The sequence below is a fragment of the Arvicanthis niloticus genome, chromosome 13, assembly GCF_011762505.2.
Source record: "Arvicanthis niloticus isolate mArvNil1 chromosome 13, mArvNil1.pat.X, whole genome shotgun sequence".
Taxonomy (NCBI): Eukaryota; Metazoa; Chordata; class Mammalia; order Rodentia; family Muridae; genus Arvicanthis; species Arvicanthis niloticus.
In genome coordinates this window covers 69,560,651-69,580,526 of record NC_047670.1, presented here as the reverse complement: position 1 = coordinate 69,580,526, position 19,876 = coordinate 69,560,651, and the positions used below count along the sequence as shown (strand labels likewise).

Here is a 19,876-nt window from a genome sequence, read left to right as displayed (position 1 = left end):
CACAGCCCTTCATTTACTCCAAGATTTATAGGTCCTGAGGCAAGTTTCTCAGGCCATTGTCTCAGAGTCCTTCTTTCTTTAGATCCTCCACACTGAGAATCCAGCAGATAAACTTGTTTCCAGTTTCACTGTATCATGTTCCTAATTGCATTCATTCAAAATACTAAAAATCCAACACTCCCATCAGCCCTGCAGTTACCAAGGCGGCCTGGAGTCTCTTATCTGGGCTGTGACTGCAGTCTCCAGACTAACCTCCCCTCTTCTACTCTTGACTCCTTGAGACCTGTATAGCACCCAGAATGATCCCTAAAAGACTGAAGTCAGAGAATGTTACCCTTCTGTTTACACTTCTGCAGCCTTTTGTCTCTCTGACTCTGACATAGTTGTTAAGGGGCTACCTGGTACATACTCTCAGCTCTCTGGACATTTTTAACATCACACCAGAGGAATTCCTTTGCACTTGCTCTTCACTTTCCATGGAATGCCCACTCCCAACCTCACCCCAAGTTTTTATTTAATTCAGATATCCTCACAAATGTTTCCCCTAGGCTTTCCATTTGAAATTGCTTTCAAACTTCAGACAATCTGGTCACTGGCCCTGCTTTACTTTCCTTAAAAGAAATAACCAATTATTCTGGAGTCATAGTCTATGCCCCTGTGTTTGTTTGCTGACTGTATACCTTAGGATGTGAGCTTCTAGGTTTTGTTTGCTTGTCAGCTGTAAGATCACCAACCAGTCCTGGAGCAATGTTGGGGTCATGATAGATGATATATTGATTTGCCCAGCGACATTTACTGAGATGGTCTGATCGTAGCATTGTCAACTTGATGTAATCTAGAACTACCTGGACGACAAGCTTCTGTGCATGCCTGTGGAGGGTTATCTTGATTAAATTAACAGAGGTCAGTAGATTCATTTCCATGGGCTGAGATCACCGTCTCATTAAAAAGAAGTTGGGGTGGGGGAGGAGCTGTACACAGCATTCATTGCTCTCTGCTTCCTGATTGTGGATGCAATGTGCCCAACTCCCTCAAGCTCCAGCTCCTGAGTTCCCTGCCACAATGGATGGGCATAAAGTCATAAACCCAAATGGACCCTTTCCTCCTTTGTCAGAGAATTGTATCAAGCAGCAGAAAAAGAAACAGCCACACAGTGGAGAGATAGGGGATCTTTTAAATTGAAGCATATTTGGTATATAATTTATATCAGAATTAACATGGATATGAACTATAGTATAGATAAATATTTAACATATTAAATAGACATGCCATTCAAACAAAAACTAACAAGTACAGTTTTGATTTCAGAAAGTAAAAAGACAATTACACATTAAAATAAAGCATGATAAATATAAGACAGCACGGTAAGAGAATCTGTTAGATGCATAGAGATGCCTCTCAAGGAAAACCCACAAGCATAAATTTTTTATTTTGAAAATATTATTCTGGAAGCCAATTCTACTATTATTGATCAATAAAATGTGTAGCATTCCTAGAAAACTGTATGATTCACTCCAAAGACAGCAGTATCTGGAGGAGTGCTTTCAAAGAACAAACCTGTGAGGTTTAAGATACAGACCAGAAATTGCTTCAGCTGCCCATTTCCTGCAATTGGAGTGATTTGCAAAATTGTAATATTAGTATTTAGAGAGATTCAGATTTAAGAGTATGATTGCCTCAGTGAAGGAGCCACTTTTCTGTTGCTTAAAAAAAGGGGGAGAACATTTCAAATTGGGGAAGCCAGAGCAATGCATTTGCAGCTACTTGGAAGTGTGGGAGTCACACCTGGAAGCCTGAGTCAGTGGCTGTATCACTGTGCTGCTCCTGAGGCTGTGCTTATGTCCATCAGGTATGTGATCACGAGCTGCATACAAATAAATATAAATCTTTTGCATTTCTTCCTGTCTGTCTCAGCAGTTCAGACTTTCTTCCCAGATGACACCCTAAAATGTCACTTTTCTGCTCCATGCCATCATTTCTCCTATATCTGCATTTTTGAGAAATGGAAACACAATGAAGTATTTTTCCATAAAATTATATGTTTTATACTTATTTGCCCACATTTTTGTCCTTTTTAAACTTCTAAAGAGTATTCAAATTTGGTGATTTGGTGAAGCTTGAAGTATCGTGTTCAAGCCAAATATCACACATTACTCATAATAATAATAATAATAATAAGAGACAAACGAAATGCATCTAGTTCAACCCACCAAGTAAATATTGAACATATGAACAGCTGCACTAGTTACAGCAGTAAGTGTATCAGAAGAGAGGATGCTGTGAGCTCTCAACAGATGAGAAGTTCATAGGTGGAAAGTGTTGAGAAAACTCTTAAACATAACATAAAAGATGCATTATGAAGAGGAGAAAGAGAAGGAGTGAGGGAGGGAGAGAAAGACACACAGAGAGATAGGGATGCACACGCACAAACACACATACACACACACACACACACACAGAGAGAGAGAGAGAGAGAGAGAGAGAGAGAGAGACAGCGACAGACACACAGAGACAGACTCCTTCCCCTTCTGCATTAATGAAACCTTCTCAGAGTGCTTTGAATTTGTTCCAGGACTATGTTAAGCACAAGGAAATTATTGATGTAAAAGGGGTATGATCCAAGGAAGTAACTTTCAGTGTCTGCTATGAAGTCTGAATGTCAGCCTGATACACTGATTTTGAAAGGGTAAAGGTAAATTGTAAAAGCATATCTGAACCAAGTCCACGTCTTGGTCCAGTCCTGTTTCACGAGTGCCAGACCTATGTATCCAACACTAGACATCTTCATGCAGAAGCCCAGAGGAAGTCCAACAACAGATCCCAAACAGTGAATACTTGCTGTCCTCCCTGGCCCCTCTTCCATTCCCTCATGATGTAATATTCTTCTTTCTGTGTGGCAGCAACCACATTTTCTAAGACTGGAACAGTCTTGATTTGTCCTCTTCCTAAACTTAACACCAGAAACCCAGTCACATTGGTCTTTTGGTACCTCTTGCTGTGCATTTCCTAGAGTGACCTTGTGCTGAAGACTCCAACCTGGGTCCTGACTTCCTGGTTTCAATCCAGGCATCTGTCCCTTCTTGACAAGGACCTCGGGAAAGTTTTACAACACTTCAAGCCTTAGTCTCCTGGTCTACAAACTTAGAGATTCCTTGCCACTTCACCCACTGGCATAAGGACCAAATGAGCTGCCCATGGAAAGTACTCAGTAACTCATGTAGCAACAGCCTCGCAAGTCTGCTTAGATTGTGTTCCTTGCCTGGATTCCTGAACCAGCCAATTCACTGATCTCTTGGCTTCAAACTCTAATCCATCTAAAGTCATTTTCCAAAATGAAGCCACAGAAACCTTTCTAAAATGAAAGGCTGCATTCACTCAAAATAATGTTTTATTGCCTTTGTAAAGGCAAATTTCTTACCCTCTTCTTTGGGCTGAGCATGGCTCTCCAGTGTATGGATGCTTTTCCTGCCCTCACACTGGGCACTCCGTTCTTGTCAACACACCTGTTCCTCCATGCCTCCAAACCGCACTCCTTCAAACATATTACCATTTAAAAAACACCTTAGCTCCTTTTTGGTGTGGTCAAATATCACCCGCAATGTTTGTTGAGCATAAAGGTTATGCAGTGAGCTCACTCCTACAAGCATGTGCGGAGCCAAATGCTGCTGACAGAATACGATGAGACCACAGCGTGACCAGTGGCCTCAGCAGCATTGCTTACTTAATAGCAACTCACTAAAGAGTTACTAATATTTGCGATACTTAAATTTTTATGAGCATCAACTTTCGGCCTTCAGGGGATGCGGTCCTAACCATGGTGCTTTCATTTGGACATCCAGCAGGATGAGAGAAGGGGACCACAGATGTTCAGTCACTGCCTTGTGTAGCATCTTATGGAGGATGTCAAAGAGCTTTATGTAATTAGAAGTGTTTGTGGAGTTCACAGTCAAAGAGATGGAACTACCGTGGTTAATGTTTGCTGCATACTATAGTCAAAATTCTAAGAACCTTAAATAGACACAAAGTGTAACAATCAAATATATCCTGTTATTATTATGAAAAACCACCGGGCGGTGGTGGCGCATGCCTTTAATCCCAGCACTTGGGAGGCAGAGGCAGGCAGATTTCTGAGTTCGAGGCCAGCCTGGTCTACAGAGTGAGTTCCAGGACAGCCAGGACTACACAGAGAAACCCTGTCTCGAAAACAACAACAACAAAAACAAAAAACAAAAAAACCCACTGTAGAACTAAGTTTTAAAATTCCATTTTCTTCTCAAAGACAAAACTTGACCCTCTCTAAAATATGTATAGGTGTATGTACTTAATTTTTAAAGCATATGTGAATGCTGACTTCTCTTCTAATACCCCTACCACAAAACACTGCCCTTGACTAGCTAGAAGAACACTCACTGATGGTCATCACACTAGCAGTCGTTGTGCCAATCTAGAACTTTTATGGAGAGGGAATTTAAAAAAACAAAAACACAGGTAAATAGAAAGAAAAGACATCCTGTGGCTTAATTTCATCTAGAATTTAAATGTAGCCAAGATTGAATCAACCTGCCCAAGTCTCCAATTAACACTGAAATCAAGACACCAACCAAAAAAAAATATTTACTCAACTCTGTCTTGAAATTTTTCAAGAAAAATCAGTACACAGCTCCCAGTTACAAGCTGCTAATTCCATCTTATTTCTAGCCTGGTCTTCTGTAACCTGATCCTCCCCAACCTGATCCTCTCTAACCTGGTCTTCACTAGCCTCGTCCTCCCTAACCTGGTCCTCCCTAACCTGGTCCTCCCTAACCTGGTCCTCCCTAACTGGTTCCTCTCTAACCTACCACTCTGTCACCTGCTCCTCTCTGACCTGGTCCTCCCTAATCCCTTCCTTTCTCAACTGCTCCTCCCTAACCAACTCCTCTTGCAGTGACTTCTTTCTTGACCTTTCCTTCGGAGAAGCAGATGAAATGGGAAATAACCACTTATTGCCACTCATATCATCTCTCTGAAATGTATTTTGGCTTGTGACCTTTAAATTATGGGGCAAATAGAACGAATCACATCTCTCGTTATAGTCCTGATCTCTGGGTCAAGATATGTTTGCTTTTCATCTGGATGAAAATGCTTTAGGCTACTGCTGCCACCGAATAGGTGAAGTCGGGTGAAGAATGGGCAGCTGCCAATTCAGTCGGGCCAGGGCTGAAAGGCTAATCTGAAAGGAAAGTTAAAAAGGAATAGCATCCTTGGGAGAAATGGTAATTGCAGGCTGTCTCTTCCCTCCCTGCTATGCAGAAGGGTGCAAGAACATTGCCAGCAAACCTAGACCTTGAGGGAAGGACATCAGCATCCGGACATAATGCAGGAATTGCATTGTGTGAAGGTGGCCATGAGACTAGGGTTTGAAATAGGAGAAAGTGCCTCAGCCCCGCCCCCTGGCATCTCTCCCACTGAACAGGGATGTTCTGTAAATACCAGTGTGACACTGGAAATAATGTCCCCCAGGAAAACATCACAACACTTGTGAAATTTCCACCACCAAGCTGGTTTATTTAATAAATTGAGTTATATCCCTACTTCCAGAGAGATTAATGTTTCTCAAATTCTAATGGTATTTAGACAAATATGAAAGTTAGAATTCTGGACAAGGTTATTTTTTTCTTAAAGCCAGAATTGTATAATGCTTTCCCGTGAACTCCCCACATGATTCAGTGCCTTAGTCATCACTGAAAGGGAAAGCACGCCTGGGTCAATGGGAAAGACAACCTGCCTGATTACAACTGCTTGAAACAGAATACTCTGGGCCATGTCGTGCCGCTTCTCTTGGCTATAGATATTGATGAATGTGGGACTGGGAGGCACAGCTGTGCCAATGACACCATTTGCTTCAACTTGGACGGTGGATACGATTGCCGGTGTCCCCACGGGAAGAACTGCACGGGAGACTGTGTGCATGATGGGAAAGTCAAGCACAACGGCCAGATCTGGGTGCTGGAAAACGACAGGTGCTCCGTGTGCTCCTGCCAGGTAGGTAGAGACAAAACGCCCCACTCGGGTTGCAGTGCTCACACATCTCAAGTGTGGAGGTTGACAAGGACCAGCAAACGCACACAACTGTTTTGTCACAACCACAGTAGTAACTGAACATTTTCATTAACCCACATGTTGCTCATGTCCTTCCTAGATAGCCCCCCCTCTTCCCCTTACCCCCTCAACCCCATCCCCAAGCCAGGCCAGCTCTGCTCCCAGTTAAATAATAGCTAGAATTACGTTCTCATTTTCTAGAGCCTCACATAAGTGGAACCAGACAGGGTGTGGTCTTTGTGCCTAGCTTCTTTCTGCCCAATATAGTTTTCCACAATCATTTGTATTATTACATGTATCTATTTTTCTTTTTGTTATTGAGCAATATCCCTTTGTACCATTTATCACAATGTATTTACCTACATTAATAACATTCCATTACTGTATTAATTTTTTCTTAGTCATAATATTATGTTTAAATGAAAGAATAAATGAGTCAGAATAGATAAGCCTTCACCCAAGAGTGGAAAATCTCTGTCTAAATAAATGTAATATTAGGCATGCGTTCCTTTCTGTTTACTTAGTTAATGATGGGTACTTAAATTACAGTTAAATGCATAGTCTATGTACAAAATAGTCAACTATTATGAATGAAATTGATATTTGTACAAAAACATAATGCCTAATTATTACAAAAATTTGGCCATTTGTGAGGTTTATTAACTTGCTATAAAGCACTATAATGACACATCTTGCTTTAATACACCAAAAAACAGAATGCCATTAGTAACCAAATTGCATTACAATAGTCAAATATATGAATATTATATTTATATAGACATCTATTCAAATTTTATACATATATTTTTTTCTGAGAAGTCAAGGGGTGTGGTTTAACACTCTCTTCCCCTTTAACAAACACAGACTGGGTTTGTCATGTGTCGACGGATGGTCTGTGACTGCGAAAACCCCACAGTTGACCTTTCCTGCTGCCCTGAGTGTGATCCAAGGCTGAGCAGCCAGTGCCTGCATCAAAACGGGGAAACCGTGTACAACAGTGGTGACACCTGGGTCCAGGATTGCCGTCAGTGCCGCTGCTTGGTAAGTTAAACAGGAAAGCATCTCCTTCCACCCACCAGCAGCAAGCAACTGGCTAGGATGTTGACAGTTGCAAATGCAGAGCCTGGGCAGAATAATGGAGAGAGAAACCCAAAGGCAGCCACTGGAACCAGGGTTCTCAACCTGTGGGTCATGACCCCCTGAAGATCAAATAAGTTGTTTACAGGGTCACACACATATCAGATATCCTGCATATCAAATATTTTTACATTATAATTCATAACAGTAGCAAAATTACAGTTATAAAGTGACAATGAAGTAATTTTATGATTGGGGGTCACCACAACATGAGGAACTGTGTTAAAGGGTCGCAGCATTAGGAAGGCTGAGAACCGCTGCTCTGGAAAGCTGGATGGCCCACACTGTATATGCCTTCTCTGAGAACGAGACCTCTTGAAGTTCTCCTTTAGCCTAAGCTGAGAAAAGCCTCCTGTGCCTTTATTCCATCCATCATATGCTTAAAGATAATTATGAACTATGCATTCATGAAAAAAAAGATTAGTCTCTCTCCCCAGTAAATCTGTTAACCAATCTCTGTTAATTCCTTGCACTTAAAACAAAACAAAGATAACATACCGGGACTGGGGAAGTGGTCTAATGATTAAAGTGCATGCCCTGCATGTGTGAGGAGCATAGCTCAGATGCCCAGAATCCAAGTCAATGCCGGGTGGCCATGGTGGCCTCCAGTCCTTCCAGCAGTGGCGGGCAGAGGCAGAGGAGCGACAGGAAGCTCGCCGGAAAGAGCAGTCCTACCGATGAGTCTGCATCTGAGAGGAAGGTGGAAGGTCAAGCAAGGATAATCCGTGCCATCAATCTGAGGCCCCTAATGGTCATCTGCACACACACACACATTCACATACATGCAGAAAACATGTATGCCATACACACATCTACCCATGCATGTGTTGTAAAATGGAAAAAAAGGAGAAGAAAACACTCCTTCTTGCTAAAGCCTGTTCCCATCTGCAGTTCCTAGGTTGTACGGTCGGACGCTCCATGACTGCGTGATGAATACATATTAGAATTGGATGTCTGTCCATGTTTGTGAAGCTCCCCAGAAATGATGAGTAAAGAAGAAAAGATTAGATAGAGACCAAAAAAAAATTACCAACATTTTCGAATTGACTACATGTCTTGCTCTTTCCTGATGGTGCAAATTAAAAGGGACACATCTGCATGTGTCTCTGTGGTAGAAAAGTGTCACAGGAAAGACACGTTTGAAGTCGTGGACAGGCCCCTTCCTGTTTGTGTGCAGATATTTTTAGGGGCCCTGCTTTTGCATCACTGCCTCTTTGTATTTTTCAACCCAGAAATCAATCGCGAGAACAAGGTCGGTTTCTGTGCCCAAAGGCTGCTTTCATCCCTGAAATCTTGAGATTTAAAACTAAGAAGAAAATAGCCAACAGGGGGGAGCTGTTGTTGTTGGTTTTTTTTTTTTTTTTTTTTTTTTTTTTTTTTTTTTTTTTGGTCCAACTCAGTTTCCCATGTAAAATAAAAGAAGGAAATCCAATTTTTATGTTGTTTTATTCTATGCTGTCTTGTTGGGGTGGTGTGTTCAAAGCCAGTTATACATCTGAAAAATGTATAACTTAGCAAGGAAACGGCCAAATTCTGTTTGTATTTATTTCCTTTTTTTGAGGGGTTGTAAAGGGATAAACCTTTTTTTTTTTTTTTTTAAAGATTAATAAGTAAGTTAGATGGGGAAATCAAGGCTATCCAAGGATCAGACACTTCATTTAAACCTCTTCCGCTTTTCCTCTTTGCCCTGGAGAAGATGGAGTTGTTCACATTGTACTGTTAGGGGAAATGGTTGTTGCTTTTATTGCCACACTGTTCTTGTTTAGTACTCGAAGACTGTTTAACCGTCCATCGCGAAAGAGATGCCCTCATCCAGTGGGACTTAGGTAGCTTCTCTGAAGATGTGTGGGCTTTGAAGCTCTAAGTATAAAATCACAATCCTGTCCTTCCTCTTTTCCTCTTGTCTCTCTTGTTCATTTCCATCGCCTCTTTCCCTCACAGCAAGGAGAAGTTGACTGCTGGCCCCTGGCTTGCCCAGAGGTAGAGTGTGAATTTAGTGTCCTTCCTGAGAACGAGTGCTGCCCACGCTGTGTCACCGATCCTTGTCAGGCCGACACCATCCGCAATGACATCACCAAAACCTGCCTGGACGAGATGAACGTGGTTCGCTTCACTGGGTCTTCCTGGATCAAGCATGGCACGGAGTGTACCCTCTGCCAGTGCAAGGTAAGGCTCTCGGGTGCGGGACTGAGCGCCCTGGCAGGTGCGCCCATGCCATAAAGATGCTGCTACACCTGGGTGACCGGGAGCTAGTCACAGCTTGTGTATGTGTCCTGTAAGCAGAGGTGGGAGGCAGGCAGCTTTGTTAGTACCGCACTGCCTGCCTTGTAAACCGGAAATAGGTCTTCCAGGTAAAAGAGGGTGTACATGCTGCCGCCACCATGCACAGTAACAACAACTCAGTGTCCTAGTGTAGCGAGCCATGCCGGCTTCATCACTCTTTTTATAATGGAAGACAATATTATTCCATTGATTTTTATCTAGTTCTTTTATGAGTTCCATAAAATATATTGACAAAGTAGATACATTGCATTTTCTAAAGTGAAAATCAATCTGGCAAAAATGGGCGTTGTTTCTTGGCTGTCGTGGTCAGTTACACCAAATTGAAGAACTTAGGGTCTGATGCTTCTTATATTTTATTCCTACAATTGGTAAAATCATTATAAAGATTTTGCACTTATTCTCGTAGGAAAACAGCACTATGCTGCTTCTTTCAGTAAGTGCCCGCAGTATACACAAAGTAGGCAGCGTGGACTGACCTACTGTGACAAGGTTCAAAATTGGCTTGATTAATATCCCTACAAAATAGAATTTAGGGTCTGATGCTTATCATATTTTATTCCTCCAGTTGGCAAAAATCATTATAAAGATTTTACACTTGATTCTTGTTGGAAAGCAGCATCATGCCACTTACTTCGGTAACTGCCTTCAATATATACAAAGTAGGCCGCACAGGCTCACCATGACTAGGCTCAAGAGTGGCTTGATTAATATCCGTACAAAAGTGAACCTAGTGCTGTCACTTTGTGCTTCCTAGTCGTAACTTGGAGATTAAAACTAAAACAAAAACAATGATACTAAAGACTTAATGACATTTAAAAAGTCAGAGAGAGAGAGAGACACGTTAGATTCCACTCAGCACTGTTTGTCATTGTCAGCTCTGGCTTTCCAGTGAGCCTTTCCTTTGTCATCAACAGAGCTCTTTCATCCATTCATCTGTTCTTAGTATAATTTCTCACCTGAAAGGCTTAATGTAACAGGACAAAGAAACCCAAAACACCTGAAACCTTGAGCCAGCCGGCATCTAGTCTGCTACGCCTCCTTTAAAGCCACGTCCCTAGCTCGTTCAATGAATGCAATTTGTCAATCAAGATTTTGAGGGAACGTTTTCCCGTTTTCTGGGTGCACACCAGCAACTTTGAAGAGCATTTCTAATGCAAGTTACTAATAACACATGTGCTGTGTGGCTTTGTGTTTGATCGGAGTATATTCAAGCATGTACATGTCAATATTATGGCACTGGTGTCCAACAGATTTTGTTTTTTTTGGCATCTAACTACCAAATCATAATGTCTGCTCTTACTCCTTTGAATTGTTATGTTACGTTGTTGTTCTGTGGTTCTGCACATTGACAACAAAAATACCTAACAGGTAGTGGGGTAAAGGTCACATCAAATAGAGGAAACAACCATGCTTTGAAGGGTTATTTCCTGTCACCCAGTGCCCTGTAAACGACATTGCACTCTTGACTCTTGGTAAGAATGTCTTCCAGAAGGTGTAGCTTGATGCTGAATTCCTATTTTCTTTGGTAAGTACTGATTCTTAGAAATTACTGCCTCATAGTAAATGTGCATTATAAGATTATGTTCATTTTTACCAAGTTAACCCAAGATATTAACTTGTGTTATCTAATGTGTTATTTTAAAAATGAAGCACATGTAAATAAGATTTGGACAGAGCAGTGGAAGGAAGTGTTGTCCACAGGGAAGTCCTGAGCACTGGTTCTGACCACTCCCTCTTGTCTCCCTTGCTTAGAGCGGTTTCTTCTACCTATTAGGAACTAACACAGTTGAATGGGCTCCATTTGATTCTTCTATAATATTCTTCTATAATTTAATTCGCTTCTATAATGTTAACTACTCAATAATCTAAAGGCTTAAAAGCAATGCAGGGCTTGTGTTTATCTCAGGGGTGTGGCCTGTGGACTAGTCAGTCATTCCTGGAAGGGCATGTATAGCAGCTTACTGTCTGTCTCCAGTTACATTGTGGGCCTTTCATCGAATTAAATACTTTACAATTCAGATCATTGCACTAACCATTTCTGTCATTGCCTGGCAGCCTCCTGTGGCTGCTGACTGCCATATTAGATGACATATGTGGACAACAATATTTTGTCCTTGGAAGCAGGGTCTCTCATATCTCAAGCTGTTATCAAACTTGATTTATAGCAGAGAGAATGGCCTTAAACTTCTGGCTCTTCTGTCTCTCCCTCTCACTGACTGCCGTGCACCACCTACCTGGTCTTTGTAGCGTTGGGCACAAATCCCAGCTTCATGCTAGACAAGCTCTCTGGTAATTCAGTCACATGCTCAACACATGCAGAGAACATTTCTATCACTACAGAATGCGGCGTGAGAAAAGTTAGCCTACAGTCTGAGAAGTCAGACTTCCTGGGAGCAATTTTGATATGTGTGTGACTGGGGGCACCTGCCTTTGTTTCTTCTGTACTCAGCGCCTCAAAAAGTGGAAACACTAAACTCTGGAAATGACTACTTGAACTATACCACTGAAGGGTTGCTGTAAGAATTAATTGAGAAGATTCACACAGAAAAATTTATAGGTTGCTCAGCACCTTCAGAGAATGTAAGCAATAAAGGTCAGTTGTGCTGTAGAAATGACATTGATACAATTATACCAGAAATAAAGGCATTGCTCTAACTGTGATGGAGACAGGAAGATGGTACAGAGGCAAGAGGCCGGACAACTTGTAAACCACTGATCTACAGAGAAGCCAGTGTCCCTTAGTAAGATAGATCTGGGCAGCAGAAATGGCCTGAGGGAAGCATTAATATATTCCCTCTTGCCTTTTAAAAATGTGTGTATGTGTTATATGCACATGTGTATGTTACATGCACACACATGCGGGTCTGCATGCCTGTGCACATGCGTAAGAGCAGACGCTAAAGGAAAACACTGAGGGTTCTGTTCTATTACTCTCTGCCTTGTTCTCTTGAGACAGGTTCTTACATTGAACCTGGGGCTAGGCTGGTGGACAGCAAGCTCCTGTCTCTACCCTACCACACACAATACTCCTGAGTTATACATGCATGTGGCCAAGCCCTGTTCCTTAAGTGGTGATGGGGATTTGAATGCAGGTGCACATGGTTGCACACAATAATTCTCACCCACAGAACTTTTTCACCTCCCTTCTTCTTTTATCTTTCTGGAATTATGATCAGATTTAATTTTCTAAAGATCCAGGAGGCATCCTCTACTCAGAAGTTAACTATGAGAATTGGAAGTATATTACCCTTTCTTAAATCTTACAGGAAAGAAGTTTTATGATTCCAGAGAGTCAGAGATTCCAGAGCTTGAAGCAATGGAACAAGCTGACTAGGTGAAGACTCTTTTGCTTGAGCAAATCTTCACCGAGCTGAGACATTTGGATTGGGCAGCAGGGCCCTTTAACTAGGTGCTTACGGAGGCCAAATAACGGAGCACTGGTTTTAAGACCGAAGCTTCTGACTTTCTAAACGTTACCTTCATCAAACAGAAACTTAGAACTCGAAAGAGTGAAAGTGAGGCTCTGCGTTAGCATTTGACAGACAGAAAGTAAATCCCACCTTGCAATGTTGTGTGTATTTGAATTTTAGACAGATTAGAAATATATGCAAATTGATAAAATACTCATTACCCCACAAATAAATCAGAAGGAGTAGAGTTCTCTAAAAATCATAGCTATTAACATAGGAGAAGAAATCATTCAATGTTTAAATAATTTAAATGTAAACTCTCATAAGTCATTCCTTCCATATTTCCAAGGCTGACAGAAATGTGCCCAAGTCCTTACCTTTGTGCACTATTGATGTCCATGAAGAAAGCACAGCAGCCATGCATTACCCCATCCAGGAACTTTACGACCTAACCTAAAGACAATCTACAACATAAACCAGCTCTGTGCACAGAGGAGTTGAGTTCAGTGTGAAAGCGACAACCATGGCTACTCAGCATAACCACAGCAGAGGAGCAGCAAGGCCTCGAGGAAGCTCACCGAGCCATGTAGTGACACAACAGTTCCTTGTTGTTAGCAGTTCCGAATAACATACAGTTACTAGTGCTGGTAGGCTGTATTTCAGTGAGCCTCTTGTATTTTAATGTTTATTAAGAAAACATATTTTGATAAAGCCCATAGTCAGGCAAATAATGTTGTGAGTTTGATAAAACAGAAGGCGTAACATATCCAGTGCTCTCTTTGTGTCCACTTTCAAGTGTATCTATTTCTCATTGTCTATCTAGACTCTATTTCTTCATAATTTGTTCATGTTCCATCATGGATGGAATCACAGAGTATCTGTGTTTTTATGATTTCTGTAGAGTCAGCCATTTATTCTCGCAGGTATTCATTGTTGACTTGAGGTTAATTTTGTCTGATATTGGTAGTCACAAAGTATGACACCAGCAGTCAGGAAGCTGAGAGGAGAAGTGCGGCTTGAGACCACCCTGGGGTCTGCAGTGTAGCTTTGTTTCTAAAACTACAAATTATAGATGGATAGATAGATAGATAGATAGATAGATAGATAGATAGATAGATGGATGGATGGATGGATGGATGGATGGATGGATAGATAGATAGATAGATAGATAGATAGATAGATAGATAGATAATAGGGAGGTAGATAGATGATAGATAATATATATTATTCATAGATAGTAGATGATAGTAGATATGACTGACAGATTAGATAGATAGATAGAAAGATAAGATATGATGTGATATGATATGATTAATAGATGATGGATAGGTGGATAGATGATATAAACACATATATTTTATAGTGCTAGAGATCAAATCCATTGTACTATATCCTAACCCCTGGTTTAAAATTCAAAGTAAATTTTTAATCAATAAAGACAATGGGTCTTTAGTCCCTATATATTCAGGGGCATTTTTGACAATAATGGGAAACAACTCTTTTTTGTCATTGATTCATTTATTACTTATGATCCTGTTGGTCCATTCCTGCCTTTCATTTTATTAGCCTTTTAAATTTTATCTTATTTTGGGAAGGGGCAGCAAGGTGGCTTAATATATAAAGGCACTTGCCACCAATTCTGATGGTCTGATATCATCCTGGGACCCACATAGTGAAAACAGAGCCCATTATCACAAGATGTCTTGTGGCCAGTATGTGCACACCATGGTACATGTGTGCCCTCCCACACTGACCAATAAATGCAATAAAAACATTTTTCCTTTATTTTAAGCTACAATTGATAGTATCTATTTTTCTAGGGATTTTAATGTGCATTAATTCATCACATTACTTAGCATCATACTAGTCATTAAAATATAATAATGTTGTAATGATATAACTTATCATAATCCTATTTGTACACACTGATCATATACAATATGCGTGTTAGCACTCTACTTATAATTCCATATCCTTGTTTTTATCTAATCACCCATTTTTTAAGACAAATAAAGGAATGAAACAATATTTTTATATTTGTTCAGATACTTAGCATTTCTGTTGCTCTTCATCTCCTCTTACATGGAACAGTCTACACTGGCTCCACCTGGTCATTCTACTATAGCCTACATAACTCGCTTTTGTCTCTTGCATATTGTCTGTAGAGGAAAGTCTGTATTATAGGCCTCTAGAAAGAAACTGTCTCAACTTACATTTATCTGAAAATATTTCTGAAAGATGTGTCAGTGGGCATAAAGTTCAGTCTGACAGATTTGTTCCAGGAAGTGCTCGTTGTTTTTGAGTTTCTATCATTTCTGATTGAGCCATCATTTGAACTTTTGTTCCCTTGTACCTAGCGTGTCTCTCCCCTGCCTCTTGTCTCCTCTATAACACTCTATCATAGCAGTTTGCTTATGGTGTTTTTAGGGATGTGTGTATATGCATGTGGGGGTTGTGTGTGTGTGTGTGTGTGTGTGTGTGTGTGTGTGCATGCACTAAGATATTTAAATTCCTGATCCACTTTCCTAGTCTTCTAGGATTCCAGTTACACTCTTCAGATGGCTTCATGGCCCTGAGGTAAAAAAGCTCTGTTCTGATGCAGTCTTTCTGTTTTATAAATGGATCGTTTCTGCTGTGCTCTCTTCATAAGTTACTGGCTCCTGCTGTCTCTAACCTGCTCAATAGAGCTACTGAATTCTTCACTTCAGATATCACTTCTTTCATTCCTGAATTTCCACAAAATTCTTTATATTTTAGTTTCTCTGATCCTTGCCATCTGTCCATATATCCTGGTTTGTCTGTCTGTCTGAGACTGGATCTTACTATGTAGACCAGGCCAGCCTTGAACTCCCAGTGACCCACCTACCTCTTCCTCCCAAGTGCTGAGATTAAAGGTATGTACCACCATTCTCAGCTTCCCAGTTGATTCTGGTCACCCTTTAAAGCACATCTTTAAAGGTATCTGTAGTACGTTTAGTCTTCATCTGAGACTTAGTTCTGAGTCACCTTGGAATCATTGCCAACCACTGCTTCTCTCTTCACTAGGACTGACCTGTTCTTCTCTCATGTTATAGTCTGTTAGTGTAGTATACAGGATTTTATGTTGTATAGATACTAAGTCTATTGGAATCCTCTGAAAACCCTTTGTTCTAGCAGGCAGTCAGGTAATGTCCAATCACCTCACACTTGGGGGAACTTGGCTCTCTGCCTTTTAGATGGATTTTTTCCAATATTATTTTAGATTAAGGGTGAGACAGTATTTTACCCATCATCATCATGGCCCTTTGAGACTTTGGGTGTAAGTTTTGCGTTATCATTCCTTTGTGTCTCAGCCAGGTACAGATTTTGAACAGTGGTCCTCAGCCTCTGAAATGTCTCCTCATCTCACACTCCAACACTCCAGCTGAGGCTCTCTGCTTCCTTCATTCTCCCATGAGACCTTAAGTAGTTTCCCCTCAATCTTAAGCTCACGTCCTAGCTTGCACACTATCTTGACTTCTCCAGACTTCTGCTTGAGGTACAGTCATGTGTGACTGACAGACTAGGGGTTACCTTAGAGTCAGTCCCAAGCAGGGTACATTTCTATTGTTTTAAGGTTGAACCCCGACCCAGTGAAAGCCTGCCAGTCATCATGGATTCCAGTAATCTTTATATGGTTTCCAGATGTCACGGATGTTAATTTATAGAATAAATTCTGCCATTGCTGAATCCAGAACCCCATGTGATGCTTCATTAAGTTTTAAAGTCTGAAATAAATACCTTCCCAATTGAGAAATTATAATACAGTTTGTAGTGCATTTTCCTACAGCAAGGTAACGCACAAATAGGGACAAAGAAAAACATGCCAAGAGGATGTTAGAAAATATGTCCTTTCTGGAGCAGGGGAGCAACAGCGCTGGCTTTCCCTCACAGAGTCCTGATGTCAGTTGCACCCAGGGAGAGATGCCGCCACAGTTTCTCCACCTTTTGTTTCAAAACCATACAGTTTGAGAAACTGATGTGTATCCTAGCAACAAGGTTATGGATAGAAAACCTCTGCCTCTGAGCACGATGTTCAAGCTGTAAGTGGCACAGCTGGGCTGAGAGTGGATGATGCTCTATCTTGGGGCCAGAACAAGAACTCTGACAAATACCCAGTCAAGGATGAGGTTTTTCCTTTTTTTAACAGGTAGCACTCTGCTTTGATGGAGATTGGCTTGCTTCCTTGTTTGAATGCTTCTGCAAAGGCTGGAATAGTAAGAAACCTTCTGGGAAATTTGTCTATAACTTTTTTTTTTAATTTTGTCACTTATAAAACCCATTCCACCCCTAAAGTCATCTTCTGGGAGGAAACCTGGAAGACTGGTGAGCATTAGACACAGACTAACCTGCTTCCATCCCAGTCCTGTCATTTATTAACTGTGATTTTGAACAGGAGTTTAAGCGCCAGTTTCTGAATTAAAAAGTGTGAGTGTCAGTGGTGCTTCCCCCGCAAGAGTGACAGGGTGAAACTGGGAAATGTGTCTAGAACACATGGTAAGATGTCCGACAGAGTGTACCCTCCTGATGCATGAGGAGTTTTACTTCCTGGGCTTGCCATGGCAGTCCCACCAGTTACCGTTGGTAAGGTAGAAAAAGAGACAGATGAGGAACCAGAGAGGAAGGGGCTGTACTTCTTTGCAGCTGTACTATTTTGATACTGTAATAAGTTATTTGCACATCTGTTTCTTCCCTGCTTCCCCATCCCTGCCATTTCAACTTCACAGTTTCATAAGCTTCCCCAGACTAAGTCTCCCACTTAGATCAGTTTTGGAGTTCTTTTGTATTTGATGTAGATTTTCAAGATTTGGTGCATGTCTACATCACTGCAAAGCCCTCATGCAGCCCCACATGAATGAGGTCCACTTTTCTTGCCAGTGTCTTCGATGTCTTCATTGCCTTAACTGTCACCTCTCCAGGAGGTCTACCCCAGACACCAGCCTTGGGAGAGCTCTCTGGTTTATCTCAATACCATTATATCTCCTTCTATTTCATGAAGCTGAAACAGAATGCCTTAAGCTGGACACCTTAGATGGCAGAAATGGATTCCCTGTAGCTCCGGGGACTGAGAAAGTCAATTTCAAAGTCCAAGATCAAGGTGCCAGGAGAGCTAGAGTCTGACAAGCCATAATGCCTGCTCTTCATATGCCTCTTCTTACTGTTTTCTCACTTGAGGGGAAGGAAGAAGGGAGGGAGGGAGAGAAAGACACAGAGAGAGAGAAGGATGAAGAGGGAGAGAGAAAGAGAGGGAAAGAGAAGGAGAGAGAGAGAGACAGACAGAGAGAGAGAGAGAGAGAGAGAGAGAGAGAGAGAGAGAGAGAGAGAGAGAGAGAGAGAGAGAATGAACCCAGGCTGGCCTTTGTCTTGCTGTGTACCAAGTAGCTGAGGCTGACATTGAACTTCTGACCCTTCTGCATACACCCTCTGAGCACTTGGATTATGGGGGAGGCGGACACCACCCTCACACCCTAGTTAACTTTCTCTAATTCTTCATCTCCAAACATCTTTACACTGAAGGTTACTATGAAAACACGTCAATTTTAAGGATATACAAACATTTTCTCCAAACACACTTCTTAGCACTTCCCATACTCCTTATTATATATTTCTGGTATTTGCTGCCTTCTTCCTGACAAACTGTAAATATTGTCGTGTGGTCAGTGTGTCTGCATTACTAAGCTAAGCTCACTCAATACATATTTGTGAATAAATAAAGGAGCCAATGTAAAACAAGCAGGTGCCCTAGAGCTATTTTAAACAAACAAATAACAAAAAAAGACAGCAAGACAGCGGATCTTGTCAGGGTGATGGTAGACTCTGTAGTGATCGTCTTAAGAACAATTTAATTATTTAACTTCCAGGACTGCAGACGTGACAGCGTCCTGGATGCAGCTGCTTGCACGTGTTAATCACACTCAGTAGGCATGAGACTCTGCCGATGGTTTGCACACTCACCTCCCACCTTCCTTTTTATTGTTTTCTCTAGAATGGCCACGTGTGCTGCTCGGTGGATCCGCAGTGCCTTCAGGAGCTGTGAAGTCAACCGCCTTGTGGGAGATACCTGTTCAAAGAATGTTTTCTCATTCAGAAAGACCAAAAAATAAATAATAAATAAATAAATTAAAAGTGATATGTGGCCAGCCAAATGCAACTTTGTTACTGGCTGGACGGACTGATGTCGATTACGAGATTTGTGGAGGCTGAGGAACATCTCTGAGGGAAACTGGATGCCGGTTCTGCCTTTATCTTTATCCCTGGGATCACCTTGCGGAAGAATGGGTGTGGAGCACAGGCTATGACATCCTCACCCCTGGATAAGAAGCCTGAGCCCATTCAGCTCTGGGAAAGCCTCTCGCTCCACAGGCGCAGGATGTGTTCTTCTATCTCAGACTCTTCTGAATCAGCGAAGTTCCTCACTGAAAGAGTCGAACGTGAGGCGGTGAGTGAGATTTATTTTCAGAATCCAAGAAGCTGATGCATCTGTACAGTGCACTCTGAAACCCGAAACAAGCTATTGTAATGATAAATAATGCACAGGCATGGTTAAGTAACATTTTCTAACAGGAAAAGTCACCCCCCCCCAATTTCCTTGTTTACTGCACTTAATACTATTTGGTTGAATTTGTTCAGTAGAAGCTCGTTCTTGTGCAAAATAAAATAACTATTTCTCTTACCTTATGCCATGGGAGTCTGTGTCTTCCTGAGTGTGTCCTGCTTTTTATAGATGCTTTAAAATGTAAACTGAATTTTTAGTTCTGCTGATGACTGATGACAAATACTCACTGTGCTATTTCCATGCTGAAGGGTGATTTTCATTTAACTCTATGCCTAAGTCGGGGGCAAGGTGGCCGAATGCCTCTGTCCATCTCCGGGCCTTCAGTTTTATGACCACCCCACCACCAACAACCCCCCATAGTCTGGAGACTGTCTACAGAAAAGGCTAATGGCTT

The 19,876-nt window shown here is 41.5% G+C and overlaps 1 protein-coding gene across 3 annotated transcripts in view; it reads left to right on the top strand.

Annotated features, from left to right (window-relative positions):
• The window catches only part of Nell2 (neural EGFL like 2), a 285,634-nt gene extending 266,030 nt beyond the window's left edge, over positions 1-19,604 (top strand). For all 3 annotated transcript variants that reach the window (XM_076911953.1, XM_034517056.2, XM_034517055.1), the window contains exons 18-21: positions 5,828-6,021; positions 6,943-7,119; positions 9,157-9,381; positions 18,913-19,604. In XM_076911953.1, coding sequence (XP_076768068.1) covers positions 5,828-6,021; positions 6,943-7,119; positions 9,157-9,381; positions 18,913-18,963 — 647 coding nt within the window. In that variant the 3' untranslated portion in view covers positions 18,964-19,604. The remainder of the gene's footprint in view (positions 1-5,827; positions 6,022-6,942; positions 7,120-9,156; positions 9,382-18,912) is intronic.
• Positions 19,605-19,876: the final 272 nt, after the last annotated feature.